At 43.1% G+C, this 18416-nt stretch overlaps 1 protein-coding gene across 3 annotated transcripts in view; it reads right to left on the bottom strand.

Annotated features, from left to right (window-relative positions):
* The window catches only part of ADAM12 (ADAM metallopeptidase domain 12), a 374850-nt gene that overhangs the window by 105179 nt on the left and 251255 nt on the right, over positions 1-18416 (bottom strand). For all 3 annotated transcript variants that reach the window (XR_003568576.1, XM_027855904.1, XM_027855905.1), the window contains exons 9-11: positions 16801-16970; positions 14679-14763; positions 8641-8789 (exon numbers count right to left, since the gene is read on the bottom strand). Coding sequence is in view for 2 of the 3 variants with exons in the window: in XM_027855904.1 (XP_027711705.1) it covers positions 8641-8789; positions 14679-14763; positions 16801-16970 (404 nt within the window). In the remaining variant the exon portion in view is untranslated. The remainder of the gene's footprint in view (positions 1-8640; positions 8790-14678; positions 14764-16800; positions 16971-18416) is intronic.

Raw genomic sequence — 18416 nt, 5'->3', positions numbered from 1 at the left:
TCTCTCTCTGGCTTGTCTCTGTCTCTTGTCTCTCTCTGTCTCTCTGTCTGACCTCACCTGACGATGATAATTGACGACAAAGAGAACTGCCATGTATAAAGCACTCTGAGGTTTGCAGAACACTTGGCCAACTTCATCTCCTTCGTCTTTCCCACAGTCCTATGAGACATGACTAAGGCTTTTCTGCTGCCAGGGCAGAGCCATTGGAATATTTCTGGCTCATAAACATGGCACACACTTAGGTCTCGTGCTCAAGGAAGCTCATTAATGGACAGATCCAACCATGATTAAATCCCACACTAATCCCTGGAGATTACTTTTGCCAAAAAGTAATTTCCAAGACAGGTTTTAAACGTTAACTATCCAAAGATATAAAACCCATGGGCGCCCACACTCACACACCCACTCAGAGAGCAGTAATAATTCGTGATGGCACAGACTCTTCATGGAGCAGGCCCTCCAAGCCCGCTCTCTGAGGCGGCATTGTGGCCAAGTCGGGGAAGGGTGAGGAAGCCTGCATTGTGACCTGGGTTTTCCATCTCTGTGACTAATTCATCAATAATTACTCTTAGGGGGAAATTGTTACGGTGAGCTTTGTCCTCAAAAGGATGTCAGAATTTGTGAATGTAAGTGTGATTTTTAAAATGATAGATTTAAAGAGTTATTTAAAAAGAAAGGAAGGAAAAAAGGAAAGAAAAAGAGGAAAAAGGGAAGGAAAAAAGGGAAGGAAGAAAAGAAGGAAAAATGTTCTTCTTGGTTCTTTGAAAATTCAAAACCAATAGGACCACCAGATAACCCCCTCTATGTGTGCCCAGAAAAAAGGACTTGATAGCATTTGTCAGGGGAATTGGAAAGTCATAGGACACTAAATTTAACCGACCTTTTTCCATCCACTCCTAGGGCAAGATTTGGTGGACCAGTGAATGAAGTCTATCAATCAGTCAATCAACAAAGACTGATTAAAAGGCTCCCAGGAGCCAGGGTCTGGGCTGGGCTCTGAGTGTCCCAGGCTAAAGAAAGAAGCAATCAGCACTTTGAAGAGGCTCACCCGGACCTGAAGAGGGAGGCCCACCTCTCAAGTACCCATTTACACAGAGCCGGGTCTGAAGCTGGACTCCAGCACTTACTCCCTGAGTTACCTGGGGTAAGTCACTGTCATCTTTCTAAGACCCAGCTTCCTCATCTGCAAAACGGGGATAGTAAGAATACCTCCCCATAGAGTGGCCATGAAGGTCAGGTGAGATAATATCTGGGAAGAGCACAGCAAGCTTTAGAAGCAGTACAGAAAGGATTGTTATTATTATTAATATTCACATTATTATCATCTATGAGTAGCTAGGGCTTTAAGCTTTGAGAAATGCTTCCACCCATTAACTCACTTCATCCTCAAAACAACTCTAGGAGGCAGGTGCTGTTGTTATCTCCATTTTACAGAAGAGGAAACTGAGGCATAGAGAAGTTAAGTGACTCACCTGGGGTCACACAGCTAATAAGTGTGTCTGACCCTGAATTTGAGCTCAGATCTTCCTGACTCCAGGCCCAGTGCTGTCCATGTACCACCTAGCAGCCTGTGATCACCATCATTATTACTATTAATAATAATAATGATGATGATGATGATGGTGATGATGATGATGATGATGATGATCACAATAAGGGCATTGCTCAGGGGCCAAGGCATGGGCTTAGGAGGTTTGGCTCTCAGGCTTAGCTCCACTTTGGACTATTTATTTTGAGTAAAGCGCAGGTAATGGGGATCCTGGCTCTGGAGCTAAGAAGGTACTCAGAAGACACTGGACCACACGATCTTTTTGGAGCCTGAGTCTCCCTCTCTCACTAAGCTTGGAAGTGCACTAGCCAACCACAGCTACTGATGGGCAAGGTACCTTATACCTGCCCAATTTCTGATCTGGGCTGGTTCAACCCCATGGAGGCAGTCCACTGGCCCCTTGCTCTCCGAGGCTTACCTATTGGTGGTAGAATTAGTGCAGACCCCCAATTAGCTTTAGCCCTACTGCAGCTTAGAACTCTTCAATTCATGTAATTAGCAGGGACCACAGGCATGGGCCACCACATGGAGACCTTACACTCCTTTTGAATCAGGCCTATGACCACTCTTCCCTGGTTTCCTTTGCTGGATCACATTCCATATCCTGTCCCCTCCCAATTTTGGGTGTCCCCCCAAGACCTATCCTAGAACCTCTTCTCTTCCCTCTCAAATCTGTGTCTCCTGGAGATCCATCTCATCAGCTCCCATGGGTTCAATGATCTTTTCTATACAGTTGCCTTCTGGCTCTCTCCTTCCAGTCTTTCACCTGAGCACTTTTCTGCTGGACAGCTCCACTGGGATGGAAGCATTAGTTTCTCAAAGGCAACTTGTCCGAAATAGAACTTTTCACCCTACTCCTTTTCCCCAATTCCCTCTTTCTGTTGAGGGCACCACCATCCTCCCAGTCACCCAGGTCAACAACTTGAGAGTCACCCTTGCTCTTCAGTATCTCTCAGCCACCTCTTCCTCTCCCCTCCCCCTCAATCTCATTATTTGACAAGGCTGATAATTTACACAACTTACACCCAAACTGCAACGACATCTCTCCTGTTGGCTCTCTTCTCTCTATTTGCACTAAAATGAACACTTAGTATCTCAGGAATTCATTCTCTTTCATCTAAATGATTCTAATAGCCTTCCACTTGTTTTCCCTGATTCCAGTTGTATCTTTCAGATAGCTACCAAAATGAATTTCCTAAAGCGCAGGTCTGACTGTGTTCCTCTCCTGCTTAAAAAACTTAATCTCTGATAAGTAATATGTTCCATGTTCTTCTAATTTTCTTGTAATATCTCTCTTTATATCTAGATTATGTATCCATTTTGACCGTATCTCGATAAATGGTGTAAGATATTGGTCTATACCCAGTTTCTGCCATATCACTTTCCAGTTTTCTCAACAATTCTTTTTTTTTTAACAAATAATGAATTCTTATCCCAAAATCTTAAGTCTTTACACTTGTTAAATACAAGGCTATTATATTTATTTGCTGCTGTAAATTGTAATTTCTATTCTGTTCCACTGATCTACTTTTCTATTTCTTAGCCAGCATCAGATAATTTTAATAATTATTGCTTTATAATATAGTTTGACATGTGGTATTGCTAAAACTCCTTCCTTTACATTTAAGAAATTTTAATTTTAAAATTTTAAAATTTTGAAAAAATTTAAAATTTTAAAAAATATTAAAAATTAAAAAAAATATTTCTTTTGATATTCTTGACTTTTTGTCCTTCTGAAAAAATTTTGTTGCTATTTTTCCTAATTCAGTAAAATAATTTTTTGGCAATTGAATTGGGGTGGTATTGAATACATAAATTAGTTTAGGTAAAATTTTCATTTTTATTATATTGGTCCTGTCTACCCATGAACAATTAATATTTCTCCATTTATTTAAGTCTAATTTTATTTGTATAAAAGTTTTTTTTTTGAATAATTTTGTTTATATAGTTCCTGGGTTTGTTTTGGCAGTTGTACCCCTAGATATTTTATACTGTCTAGAGTTATTTTAAATGGGGTATCTTTTTATTATCTCTTCTTGTAGGGTTTTGTTTGTGATATATAGGAATGCTGGTGACTTATGTGGATTTACTTTATATCCTGCTACTTTACTAAAATTATTAATTTTTTCAGCTAACTTTTTAGTTGTCATTGGGATTTTCCAGGTATATCATCACATCATCTGCAAAAAGAAATAGCTTTATTACCTCATTCCTATATTGATTCTTTCTATTTTTTTTCTTCTCTTATTGCTATTGCTAGGATTTCCATAGAATAATGAACAAATTACTTATCAGGCTTATGGATAGGCAAACAATTTAGGAATAAACAAGAGATTAAGGGAGCAAAGTTAGGTACAAAATGGATAATTCTGATTACATTAAATTTAAAAGGTTTTGTATAAACAAAACAAATATAGCCAAGATTAGAAGGAAAGCATAAAATTGGGGAAAAATTTTTTATAGATAATTTATCAGATAAAGGTTTCACACCTAAAAACAGAAAGAACTTTGTCAAATATGTAAGAATATGAGTCATTCCCCAACTGATAAATGGTCAAAGGATATGAATAGGAATTTTTCCAATGAAGAGACCAAAACAATTTATAGTCATATAAAAATGCTCTAAATAATTATTGGTTAGAAAAATGAAAATTAAAATAACCTTGAGATATCATTTTATACTTACCAGATTGGCTAAAATGATTGAAGGGGAAAGCAACAAATGTTGGAGGTTTTGTGGAACAATTGGGCCACTAATTCATTGTTGGTGAAAATGTGAACTGTTCCAACCATTTTGGAGAGCAGTATGGAATTATGCCCAACTACCTATACCCTTTGACTCATCAATACCACTAACTTGGTCTATTCTGAAAGATGATTAGGGAAAAAGGAAAAGAACCTGTATGTTCTAAAATGTTTATAGCAGCTCTCTTTGTGATGGCAAAGAATTGGACATTGCTGGGATGCTCATCAATTGGGGAATGACTGAACAAGTTGTGGTATATGATTGTAATGGAATACTAGTATGCTATAAGAAACAAAGAGCTCAATGATCTTAGAAAAAACATGGAAAGACTTGCACAAAATAATGAAGAGTGAAATGAGTAGAACAAAGAGAACATTGTATACAATAACAGCAATATTTTTTAAGAACAACTTTGAGTGAATGCATTATTTTGTCTATTATAAATACCCAAATTAACTATAAAGGACATATGAAGAAAGATGCTATCTGAGGACAGAGAAAGAACTAATAAATAGAAGTTTTTGTAAAATAATTTTACATAGATACCTATTTGTGCCTAATGGTAGCCATTTCTAGGGCGAAGGTGGGGAGAGGGAAGAAAAAAGGGGAAAAAAAGAAATTTACATCATAGCTTTTTATATATTTAAAAGGAATAGCATGTTGTACGTAATAGATTAACAGTTTCATGTGCAATCATATTTTTTATTATGCTATGTTATGGAAATGCTTGTTTTATTTCATAAATTAAAAACAAATGAATGTGAAAAAAATTTAAACAATTTCTAGAGCAAAATACAAAGCTCTCAATCTTTTAATGAGATCCATCCATAATCTCCTTCCAACCGACCTTTCCTGATGCATTTCTCTTTATGCCTCTGCCTGCATTTTCTACCCTTCAGCCAACTTCTTCTACTTACTGATCCATTCCTTGGCACTCCATTTCCCACCTCCTGCCTTTGCATAGATGTTCCCCAGGAGTGCCCTTCCTCCTCTACTCCACCTCTTAGAAATCCTTTGTGATCTCTTTCACAACGCTTTCTCTGATCTTTCTACTTATTGGTGCTCTCTTTTCCCTCCTCAAATTCTTTTGCATTGACTTGTCTGATTACATGTCCTAGTAGAAGGGAAGTTCCTTGGGAGCAAAGCTAGTTTTCCGTTTTTCTCTTTGCATTCCTACCACCTCATGCAGTGTCTGGCACGGAGGAGGTGTTTAGTAAGTGTTTGTTGAATTGACTTGAATGAGCTCCTTCTTGCTCAGGGGAACCGGTCCTTGGAGGATTGGACCTTCTTCTGCTCAAACCTCGTACTTGAAGTTTCCATTTGACCGTGGTTAGGAAGGAGAGAGAACTAATAGCTAGAGGTATTAGACATGGCAGAAGTGGCACCTGAGAGGGCCCTCAGATCACCCAGGCCCAATCTAGGAAATTGAGGCTAAGAAAGAGGATGGCACTTGCCTAAGGTCACATGATTTGTGGCAGACCTGAGGTGTGAACCAGGCCCTCTGGTGCCAAATCCAGTGACCATTCTGCTCCCCCAACTGGTCTGGGAGGTGGAACCTGCCAGCGCCAGCCCTCTACTGGCCTGGCCTGTGAGAACCCTGGGCTCCCTCCGGGGAATGAGAAGGCAGCCTGGAATCAGGGCAATGTGGACTGTGTTTTCCTGTGTAAGCAGAGTCCTGTCTGCACTGTCTTCTCACAAGGAGAACAAGAAATGAGGTGGGACAAAAGGAATGTAGGAGAGAAGCAGCAGCAGCATTTCCCTGTGGACGGCTGGCTTTGGAGAACTGACTAGGTGTTGTGACCTTTGTAGCCCTTTGGATTCCTGTGATGAATTCATTAACTTCATTGTGAAATTTCTTTCCATCAAAGCAAATTAAAGTTACCACCCCTTGAACAGGAAGGAAGGGATAGTAAATGAGCAACTAAGCAAAAAAGATTCTGAAAAGTGCAAGCTCAGCAAGGGCAAAAGTGCTGAGAACGAACTTACAAATGCTGGTAGGTTCAGAGATTATTTTAGGCACTTTGGTGACTTTTTATCAATGTCTTCCCAGTTACAAAGCTCTTTTCAAGACCCCAAGTTTCTCCAGAAGCCAGAGCCTTTCTTTGGAGTGCCCACATTCTATTGTGTGTCCTTACAGAAATTAATCAATCAATCAGTGAATATTTATTAAGCTTCTACTATGTGCCAGGCACTGTGCTAAGTGCTGGGGATACAAAGAAAGGCAAAAGACAGTCCCTGCCCTCGAGGAGCTTACAATCTAATGGGAGATCACAGCAATGGGACAAAGGTCAAAACTTGAGAAGAGCAGAAAGTGACCTTCACCCAGAGAGTGATGGGGAGGTCTGTGGCACATGGCAGCAGGTGGCCACATTAAACCATTGAGGACATTTTGAAAACAGGGATAAAAGGCATCATGCCAGAAATGTTGGGTAGGAAGAGAAGATAGGCTGGTCATGAATGATATTCTCATGATGTCTGGAAGAAGCAAGCAAGGGCTTCTGTGCAATGGATGGAGACCTCACATGTCATATGCCACCATGTGCCAAGCTTAGGGGAACATGTACAGGGAGTCATAGTTGGACTGCAATCTGCTTTGGTGGAGTTCAGAACTCCATTAGAATATTTGAGTACTGAGAATAGTTTTAAGATAGAGTCTTCATTTTGGGAGGGTTGAAGTCTATGGTTTTATCACTGTAGCAAACTCTTGGTGGGCGTGGAAATTCCTACCACCAATAGAGTCTGGCAAACTGGTCTGCGTTCTAGATTGGTCTAGAGAGATGCCTAAGACATTGAGAGGTTAAGCAACCTGCCCAGAACCACACAGCTAAAATGTGTCATGGGCAGAACTTGGATCTAGATTTTATGGATTCCAAGGCTTCTATCCACTATGCAACCCTGCCCTTCCTGGTTTTCAAGTCTGGGTAATTTGACCAACTCAGTCAGCCTCCAAAATCTCCACGTGAGGATAAACAGAAGAAGGCCTGAGGGTTGAGTTCCTTAACCTTGGAGGGCAAAAAGTGTCCGAATTTGAACTCAAGATCTACCTGCCTGTGGTGCCCCGTACAGATCATAGTTGACTGGGGGAATGCACCAGGTAAACAGATAAGGACATCCATTATAAGTACAAGCACTCCAGCTGAGGGGCATGGTAGTCTGCCTGGATTCCCAGCTCCTAACATGGCGCTTCATACTAGGAGCCACTCCCTAAATGCTCACTGCTCATTGGATTGGAACTCCCTCCCTCCCTCCCGTGGCAGCCCACTTGTTAGAGGACTTTTCCTGACATCTAACTGAAGTTGATATCTTTGTAACGCCCACCCACCGCTTCTAGCTCTGCCATCTGAGACCAAGCAGAACAAAGCTCAGCCTCCATTCACTCGGCAGCCTTTCAAATGCTTGAAGAAAGCTCTAACTGCTGATCGAAGGCTTTCCTTCTTCAGGTTACCACCTCTCTCCCTGCTCCCATCGATCAACATGCTCTCAAGGTCCTTCCCCACCGTGCTAACCCTCCACTGGATGCCCTCCAGCTTATCAGCATCCTTGCTGAACGGTGGCATCCAGAGCTTTGGTAAAGGCTCCTCCTTCCCAGCACTGCCCTTTCCCCCAGCCTGGAGGAGGCGTTAGAATGTTCTGCAATCAGTGACGTAGAGAGCCCCTCGTGATGGGCAGAATTCAGCTAAATCGCTCTCTCTCCTGGATAAAATGTAAAGGATGCTGGCACTGGGTGAGAAGCGTGGCTAGATAGCCTCCATGTTTATGAATCTACGATTCACTTACAGAATCAAATCTAAAACATATGTTTGAATTAGGTTATGATCTTAGCTTTCTAAATAACAAGAAGAAATATGCCACTGCTTCTCCTGGAAGAAAGATTTCTGTCTGCATGACCCTCTCAGTGGAGAACAGCAATAATAATAATAACGATAAACATAAACTAACGTTTCTATAGCACTTACCACGTGCCAGCCAAACTCTTTACGATAATTATCTCATTGGATCCTCACAACAACCTTGGGAGGTAGATGCCGTTATTATCCCCATTTTACAGATGGAGAAACTGAGGCAAACTGAGGTTACGTGACTAGCCCAGCTAGTTAGTGTCTGAAGCTGGATTTGAACTCAAGTCTACCTGACTCTAGGCCAGGTGCTCTATGCAGAGTGGAGCCCGCAGCTGCTTGGGTTATTCTACTATCTTACCTGTCAAGAAATTCGGCTTTGGAAGTTTCTATTGACTGAAAAATCGAGAAAACCTTCTGCATGAATGTTTCACGGGAGAAATTCCATGCTGGGATGCTGGGAAGCTGGGAGCCCGGCGCAGCAAGAAGCATCGATGGATTTTACTCACCCGGTGGACGGGTTCATGATGCAGCCTCCTTTATCAACCATTGCCTGACAGTGACATCCCCGCTCCAGGGTGTCGTGATTCATGCCCAGGTTGTGGCCGAGCTCGTGGGCGAGGGTGACGGCTGCACCCACAGGGCTGTCAGAGTGATCCTCAAAAAAAGAAAGAGACACAGAGCATTCACTTCCACTCAGTCACCCTTAACTCCCATGAATTTAATGCGACTGATCTCTGAGCGTGTCTACACTAGTAAGAAAAGAGGAGTCTGCTTTACATGTAGGGAGACAAGAGGGTCTCACATGTTCTCTTCAGGTTTTCCCTCCCTGCTAGAAGTGTAGTAACCTGGGGCAGAATGTTCCCCATATTCACACGTTGGGGGTGGGCTGGAATCTTCTCTTCTTTATTCATTCTGCTATTTGATTAAATCTTTTGTTTTGCACTGATTTGTCTCCTGGATGGACGGACAGAGGAAACCCATCGGCGGGGGCTCATATTCTATGGTTAAGAGTGTGCTGACGCACAGTGTCTCAATCTCGGGGTAGTTTTTCTGGGGGCCCCATGGACAAGAGTGGGTATCAAAGGCATCGTCTATGCATTTGTAGAGTCAAGTTAGTTTGAGATGCCTCCTGGGGCCCCTCCAGACCTTTCTTCATGTTTTTAGAGCTTTCCACATCTTCCTCAAAATGAAACGGTACATGCTATCTTCCTCACCCTGTTTTTTGAATCTCCTCAGAAGTTACTGTTCTATTTGGACCAAAGTATGAATTCATTTTCCTCTACAGGGGACAGAAGAACCAGCCAATCCTATTTTATCGAGGTCCAATTTAATCTCTTTTTGTCCTGGATTATCCCAAAATAAAATTAGTACAGAAAGGCAGATTTGGTAAGTTACAGTAAGTGAGCAGAAGCCCTCCAATGTGCCTATTTTCACCAACTCCAGGCCACTTTAGATCATTCAGGACAATCCGGGATAAATGGTGGCAGGGGGCATCATTCTAATAGGTTTTCATAGATTCCAGATGGAATTGATTTAGGCCTGATTGGCTGCTGAACTTGGGACAGATGAGGCAAAATGTGAAAATGGACCGTGGCCTCTGGATCTTTCTGTTTATGTTCCTGGACTCTGCATTTGACAATGAGATTGTCTGTAAGGAAGTCATTTCTCCACTTGGAAACGACAGTTTGGTGACCCCACTATTAACAGAGAACCAGATTTCCTTCCACAGATGTTAAAAATCAACACAAGGAGGTTAGGATTCAGTTTAACTAAATTGGGTCAGTGATGGTTCATTAATTAATAAATGTGATTTACAAACCTCTCCAAAGAGCGATATTCTAGCTTCTGGGTTGTTGAAATACTTTGCTATTGGCCAGTTAGTTTTGAGAATGTCAGGAACTGATGCCACTAGATGAGGGGGTGTTTTGTGTTGCCAGGAGAGAAAGCAAACTGTTTGTAACAAGGTCCTGGGAAGGGGTGGGAGGTGTTGGGGGGGAGGGAAAGGAGGAGGAGGGAATAAGCGTTTATAGAGTGCCTACTATGTGCTAGGCACTGCACTCAATGCTTTACAAATATTATCTCATTTTTACCCTCACAAAAACCCTGAGAGGGAAGTGTTATTATTGTCCCCATTTTACAGTTGCAGAAACTGAGGCAAAAAGAGGCTGATTTGCCCAGGGTCACACTGCTAGTAAGTAAAACTGGATTTGAATTCAGACCTTCCTGACTCAGTCTCAGGAAGCTGACAGTTTTCACTAGGGGGAAAAATAGATCATCCCTGCCATTAAAGCTTTTGGTTGTGTTTCTCTTAAACAAGAGGGCACCCAAGAAACCATAGGCATTTTCCTCTTTTTATCAGTTGTCAGTAGGAATCCCTCACTGAGCCACTGTTCCTACATAGACCAAGGAAGAAGGATGGCCTAACAAGACTTCCTGCCCTTCCCTGGCAGGAGAAAGGAGTGGCATGGGAAGGAGCTCAGAGTTATCCTGAGAGCTGATGAAACTCCTGGTGAATTACTCTGTTTAGATTTGAGAGTGTTCTGCTGAAGCAAACCTTATGAATACATATCGAGGAGAGGAGCATGTAGAAGGAGGGTGGGGCCTGTGGAAGTCTGTAGCTATCTTGTTCTTGGAGAAAATTCAAGGAATGTACCCTTAACAAGGACGATGATCTCCTCCTGGCTCTTGGGGATTACACAATGTCTAGGGCTTTTAAATGGAAGAGGGGCATTATTTCAGTAATAAGAGGCAAGGTGGCGTAGTGGGTAGAGAACAGGTTGGAGTCAAGCAACCCTGGGTTCGAGTGCTGCTTCTGATATACTCTGGCTGTGTGGCCCCAGGCAAGTTCATTAACTTCTCAGTGGACCTGGCAATCTTGTAAGACTCTAAGTTGTAGGTTCTGATCTGTGTTGGTAGTAGAAAGAGTATCCTTATTGGGAGTTCCAAAGGCCAATGAAGTCACAGGCACAGTGGAACAAGTATTAGATACTGAGAGGGAGTGTGGTACACATCATCTTATAGGAAGAGAGCTGGCTTTGGAGCAGAGACAAATTAGGCTCATGTCTTCCCCGACACATTGGAACCTCAGGCCTTGGGTATGGGGGAATCAAGGAGAGCAGACCAGACCCAGAACAGGGACACGATTTCCAATCCCACTTTAGACGCTTCCTAGCTGTGTGTGACCCTGGCCAAGTCACTTGACTTCTGTGGAGTTCAGTTTCTTCATCTCTAAAATGAGAGAGTCTGAGGTCCTTACCTGCACTAAAGCCAAGGTCTTGTGACCTCTCGGTTCCCTGGGTAAATCCCAAAGTCTGTAACTTACAGATGAGTTGTTGATTTGCAAAAGTGAATGAATACTATTGGTTCTAATTCTTCCTTAAACATCACTAATGTGAAAATATGTTTAATAGGAATGTATATGGATATCAGATTGAGTGCTGTCTTGGGGAAGGTGGGGTGGAGGAAGGGGGAGAAAAATTTAAAACTCAAAACCTTATGGAAGTGATTGTTGATAAATCAAAATAAATTAATAAGAATTTTAAAAAGTCATTGAATAAGCACCTACTTTGTACAAAGCACTGTGCTAAGCGATGGGAACACATACACAAGAGTGAGACAGACATTCTCTGCTCTCCAGGTGCTCCCCTTCCAAGAGAGCTGGCAATCCATGTAGGCATCAGCTGCAGACCAGATGGGAAATCCCAATGGTCCTTAGGGTACGTCGGCAAAATGGAGGGTCAAGTGTCACTTTGAGTTTCATTTCCATGAACAAAACTCAATTTGCTTCTAATGTCCACACATTTGAGTTCCACACAAGGAGTTCCCTGCACTGATGAAACCAAGTGCAATGCTCCATGTGCTCTGCTGCTTGGTGGCATCACAATGCGCAGAACCAGGGTTGGAGTTAGGAGTTTAAACCTGAGTCCAAACCTGCCTCGGACACTTGGCTGTATGATCCTGGATAAGTCGCTTAACCTCTCCCAGTCTCAGTTTCCTCCTCTGTAAAATGGGGACAATAATGGCACTTACCTCCCAGAGTTGTTGTGAGGCTCAAATGAGGTAAAACACTTGTAAAGTGCTTTGCCTACCTGAAAGCGTTACCCGAGAACCCAGAGTGGCCTTCTCACTGTTATCAGGCACCGGAAGAGCAGTGGGGGTAGGGTGGGATTGGTTACATATCTAATTTTACCTTGACCGTCTCTTTCAGAAGCAGCCAAAAGAAATGTTCCCTCACCATTTACGTTCCTTTAGGGATGGGGACTACGTAACTTTTATCTCTGTTGCCCCCTCAGTCCTCAGCACAGTGCCTGGCACATAGTAGGTACTTAATATTCACTGATTAGGTGGCCATCTTGGTGCATGGCATTTGTCAATAACCAAAGTCAAATGAGTTCAGATAGTCTGAAGGACTGGGGCCTTGGGAAGCCAGAGCAAGGGCCCAACAGCTCACCAGAGCACTCCAATCAATCAATCAATCAATCAATCAATCAAAGACTACACGGTCAGGAGCATGGTTTTTAGTAAAATTCCTCCTTGTTTCTCCAGGACTTCTTCTAGGACTTGAATAGATGGGGGTGATATCAACTTTATGGCTACAAATCATTTTAATTTGTCATTAGGAGGAATAGGAAAGTCTGGGTGCTTTGCCCAACTGGTGGTCTTCTCTTGGACATGCTCAAGATTCCAAACTTATTTGTATTTTCTAGTGCCTGGCACCCCAAAGTTCCTTAGCGTGTCCCCCTGCCCGATGTTAAAAGCTTTAAAGACCATCTCCTCACTGATGCTGGCTGAGAAATTAGCAGGATAAATCTTCTGACCATTAAGTGGAATCTTCAGTCCCAGAACATCTTTTTTGGTTAAGTCATTTTAATTATGCTACTGCTGCTGCTGCTGCTGCTGTGATCACACTTTTCTGCTGCTTTCTTTGGAGAAGGAAACTCAGGGAGAGTGTTTGAAGACAGACTAAGTGACATGTGTCAAAACAAACTCCTTAATAGTCTGAGTTTATCTCTAGAAATTTTAATTGTCACGGAATAGGACTTTGTGAAGAATGAGGATTTGATTTCAGCTGTTACACACACACACACACACACACACACAAATTAACTTTAGTGAATTGTAAAGTCAATAACAAATTGTCACAGAGTCACAGATTAGGGATTTCTCCCTTGTTTAAAATTCTGTAGACTTTGCCATATGAGAAATGCAGTTTGGCGCTGACTAGAAATTAAACTGGTCCCAAGGGCACCACATTTATCAGTGATGCCTTCCACAGTTGCTTCAGCATAAAAGGTCTCTGGGTCAATGGAAAATGCACAAAGACAGGATTTGAGAGGAGGGGCTGCCTTTTGCCTTTCTTTGTATCCCCAGGGCTTTGCACAGTGCCTGACACATATTAGGCACTTAATAAATGATTATTCACTGACCGATCGACTGAAATGATTTTTGTGAGGTCTGAGGCCCTGGTTGTAAGTCCCATTCATCTGTCCACGAGACGTGGCTCTATGTTAACTTCTAGCCATGACCCAAGGCAGATGGGAAAAGTTTGTCATGTAGGCTCATGAGGAAGAATAGCTTTGGAGATAAATACATGAGGAGGAATTACTAGACTGTGGAAAACAGCCCTTGACTCCCTGACATACAACTGGATCTTTGGAAATACTCTCCTTAAAAAATATGGCGAGATTTTGAAAGGTTCCTTGGAAAGGCAAGACTTTCTTTGTTTAATGGAGACAGGAGGCCAGGCTAAGAGTATTCCCTGTCTGAGTTCTGGTTCCCTTAGAGCACTAAATATTCAGACCAAGCACAGAACAGGGTGGATATGCCACACACACTCCTTTGACAGGACTTGGTGCACTCCCCTGGGGGGGGGTTACACATCAACCCTAGCTGTTCCCTAAATCCAGAGGAAACCAGGCTTGGCTGTGCTCCCCAGTCCAACCTGTCCTCTGACATAAATACACAACATAAACATGGTAGACTTACCTTTCCTACAAGAACCAACCTTTCAAACCCTCTTTCCAAGACATTGATGTGTATCGTCCACCAGCCTAGAGGTACTGATCATATCTGTGATGGCAAATAACGAAAAACTCCAGGTCTCGGACTATGATTCTTGTAGGCTGTTCTAGTGACAACTTTTGGCTAAACCTAATTGGCCAGACCTTGTGCAAAGAGCATGTCAAGCTATGGCTACTGTTCTAGGTCTTGATGCACCTCAAGGCTGTAGAGGTTTCCCACAGTTAAATGGTTTAACCAGAAGTTACAGACCCACTTTGAATCGTGGAGATATGGCCAGTGATGAATTTTCTTTCTCTCTCCACCAATTCCAATTTGTTGTACATCATCAATGATTTTGAAGAGAGTTGGGTAGATATAAGTATATGGGAATAATTGGAATTTGAGTTGTAATTGAACTTGGAAAGCCATAGGGAAAAAGCCTTTATGTTATCTATTAGCAACGACCATGTTTGTAAAGTTGTCATGGTGGAGAAAAGGGGAAAATCTCCGTGGGCCAATCCACTCCTCCACTCCCTTTGCTTACCATGACTACACCTCCAGATTGCTCAGCTGTACACATGCTCATTATGGGCGCCATTCCAATGGTTGTCCCTTGGAAGTAAACCCCACTGGGAAAGGAAAAATAATATAGTAATTTACCTGGAAATAGATGTAATCTAAAATCCCAAAGGTTGTTTTGTGAATTTTGGATTATATCATCTTTACAAAGGTATCTTTGGCCAGGGAACCCCACTGCAAGGCCAAGAAGAGGGACAAGCAGGGCTGTGGAAATCTAGAAACAATGACCAGAAGGCACCGAGGGGCAGAAGTAGGATGGGCATAAGAGAAAAATTCCTTAAGGAGAGCCCTCCCAGATGAAGACGAGCTGCCTCCAGAGGCAGTAGGCTCCCTCTCTTCAAAAAGAACCTCAGCAAACACTTTTCTGTTTCATTGTAAAGGGGATTCTGGCCTAAGTAGAGTTGGACCAAAGGGTCTCAGAGCTCCTGTCCATCTCGAGGGGCCTGTGTTTCTGTGGAATGGACTAGATCAGCTGAAAACGATCCTTTGAAGACCACACTTTGGTTTTCTTGCTTAACAAGGCCCTGTTTTCTGTCCTGTTTAGTGCATGACCAAGGCTCAGAACTCACTTCAAAGTCATGGCTGATTTAAACTTGAGAAGTGAATGACCACAGAAAAAAGCAGCAAAGTCTTGGCATAAGCATGGACTTATTAAGCCCCAGGGCCCCAAAATTCTTTGAGATCAGAATCCCCTTTTCTTCTAGCTTCTCTCTTCACAAGAATATGCTAAGCACAGCATCTAGCACATGGTAGGCTCTTACTAAATGTGTGTACAGGGATGAGTCTTCTTGTTTCCCATAGCTGAAAGTGTTCACCCAAAAGGCCATATTTATATAATTAAAAAAGGTAACATTATAACGTAAGCAGCCCAATTCCTTATGCCAAGATTGACTGGCACTTGGCATATTTGAAAATACAAAGCTATGGATAATCCTGAGGTTCTTTTGTTGCAGGGAAGAAGTGTGAAGATGTAGCCTAGAATCACAGGATCTCTGGGGTGGAAGGAGCCTCATTTGATCTAATCTATTCCTGAACAGAGCATCTTTTCCACTGTCTCCAACAATAGCTAGCTTTTGATTGAAGGACTGTGTGTGTCCCTGTGTGTGTGTGGGGGGGGGTGGAAATAACCCAGCCTGAGCTTCCTGACACTGCACTCTGGGATTGCCCTTATTAGGACATTTGCCCTCAGCTTAGGCCAAAGTCCACCCTTTGGAAAGATTCACCCTGTGCTCCTGGTTCTACCTTCAGGGGCCAAGCAGAGTAAGTCTACAACATTTTCCACATGGAAGGGATCGGTCCCACCATGGGACACAGTGGACACCATGGAACTTCCCTGGGGGCACATAGCTCCAGGATGCTATGGGTTCTGCTTTGATGGTATGGATGCGGAAGTCTCTTTGGGCGAGTCACTTCAGCTTTGAAACCTCAATTTCCCCATTTGTAAAATGGGAGTATTGGACAGATGGCATCCAGCATGTTTTCCAGTTCCTGGGCTATGACCCAGTGACCCAGGTTGCCTTGTAATTTCACTATCTTAAGCCTGCTTTCTGGATGCCTTGTCCTTTAACATAAAACATAAGTCTTTCTAGGATATTTCCTTCCACTATTCTCTTCAACCCCCTCCCCCCGCCGCCTTTAACAGAGGACAATGATGTCACAATGTTGAGATGTGACCATGTAAGCAAAACTCTGCTCTAAAGGTCTTCCATCTCTCCATGGAAAGAAAAGACATACCAAGCAACCCAGAAGCATTAACTAAATGCTTGCTATGTGCCAGGCACTGTGCCTGGTTGTGGGGACACCAAAGCAAATTTGCAAGTCTCTGTTTACATTTAGGGAGTTCATGTTTCCATTAGGGGAGACAACATGTATACCTGTTAGTGTATTCCAGATGGATACAAAAGGTCATTTGACTGCTGAGGTCTGGGGAGGAGGTCTTAACAGCTGGAGGGGAGCCTCCTGCAGGAGGCGGGCCATATTTCCCAATCTGTTCCCCATGCCTATTAGTGGTTTGCTCATTATTTAGAGTCTGATTGTTTTTTCATTACTCTATTTCTTTAAGCGGAGAGGGAAGCCCAGCCCCTCACCTTACAAGCTGTGCGTTGTCATGGGGTTTACGAGGCAGCAACTTCATCTTTCTCCAGTCCAGAAATTCATGAAGACTTGCAAACGGGTCCTGGCTGATGGAGCACTTATCAATATCATTCCAGACTTCGACTCCAACCAATACTATTCGAATGTTCAGCGGTCTGTAAAACTAAAGAAATTGGACAAGCTAGAAGATCACACTTCGTGAAAATTCCCTTTCACTGTAAATTCATAAAAACACTTCTCTGCAGCCCACTCACCTCCATTTGCCTTCATTCCTCTCTTTAACCCTTTGCAACTCGGCTTCTATCCATGCCATTCTACTAGCCCAAATAGCAAGGCTGCTAGGTGGTGCAGTGGACAGAGCACTGGGTCTAGAGTTAGGAAGACTCATTTTTGTGAGTTCGAATCTGGCCTCAGGCACTTACTAGCTGTGTAACCCTGGGCAAGTTACTTCACCCTGTTTGCCTCAGTTTCCTGATCTGTATGAGCTGGAGAAGGAAATGGCCAACCTCTCCAGTATCTTTGCCAAGAAAACCCCAAATGGGGTCATGAAGAGTAAGACAGGACCGAGACAAAGTGACTGAGTAACAGAAAGGTGCGAATGACCAAAGGGCCCAACCCAATGGCCTCTCTTTAACTCCTAGAGCTTTTATAATCTTCTCACTCGCCTCCTTGAGCTCTCTCACACCTTCTCTGCTCTCTGGCCATGCTGCCTCTGTTTACATCACTCTCTCTTCATCACTTCAAGCCTTGGCTACTCCGAAGCTTCCTAATTTACCTCCCCAGCTCCAGCCTTAATCCTCTCCCACCCATTCTTTCCAGAGTTGCCAAAACCATCTCAATGCACACTTCTGATGAGGTCACTCCCTTAACAAAGGCAGTCAGTGGCTCCCTATTCCCTACAGGTGAACATACAACCTCTGGCATGGTCCTGAGGTCCCCCCAGAACCTGCATCCAAGCTCCCTTTCCCAATCTAATGTCACTGCCTCCTCTCTGCCACCATCCCGTCTTCCACACTCCCTCCACTTGGACTCCTAGCCTTGCCCTCCTCTCACTGGCCAGCCTCCGTGCCTGTCCTGTTTGATCTCCACATGAAATCCTGCTGAAAGCCTTCACTTGCTTCAGGGCCTAGTTCAGGGGTCATCTCCTCCATGAAGCCCTCCCTCCCTTTCCTTTTTGAGGTTCTTAGGACGGATCCTCTGCAGTCTGTCCTTTAGACTTAGCGCCTTCTCTCTGGGGCCATATTTATATCTTAGTCTCAACATCAGACTGGGAAGGGGAGATGCTTTGCATTTTTGTATCTTGAGGGCTGAGTTTGGCATATTGGGTATAGGAGATGCTGGACAGATGTCTGAGCCTTCTTTATTGCCAGTCTGAGGGGCAGAGGCATGGACTGGGAGTTAGGAAGACCAGTATTCATATTTTGCCTCTGACACTAACTGCGTGACCTTGGTGAATCACTTGGTCTCTCTCACCATCAATTTTGTCCCCTGCAAAATGAGGTCTTTTTTTTTTTTTTTTATTAAATGGCCTCTCAGGTCCCTTCTAGCTCCAAATCAAGGAGCTTATGAAAATAGATCTCATCTTGCCTCCCCATTTTTAATCCTCTTT

Source organism: Vombatus ursinus, unplaced genomic scaffold, assembly GCF_900497805.2.
Source record: "Vombatus ursinus unplaced genomic scaffold, bare-nosed wombat genome assembly UNPS02011353.1, whole genome shotgun sequence".
Lineage (NCBI taxonomy): Eukaryota > Metazoa > Chordata > Mammalia > Diprotodontia > Vombatidae > Vombatus > Vombatus ursinus.
Note: the sequence above shows the minus strand (reverse complement) of the source record. Positions and strands in the feature narration are given on the sequence as shown.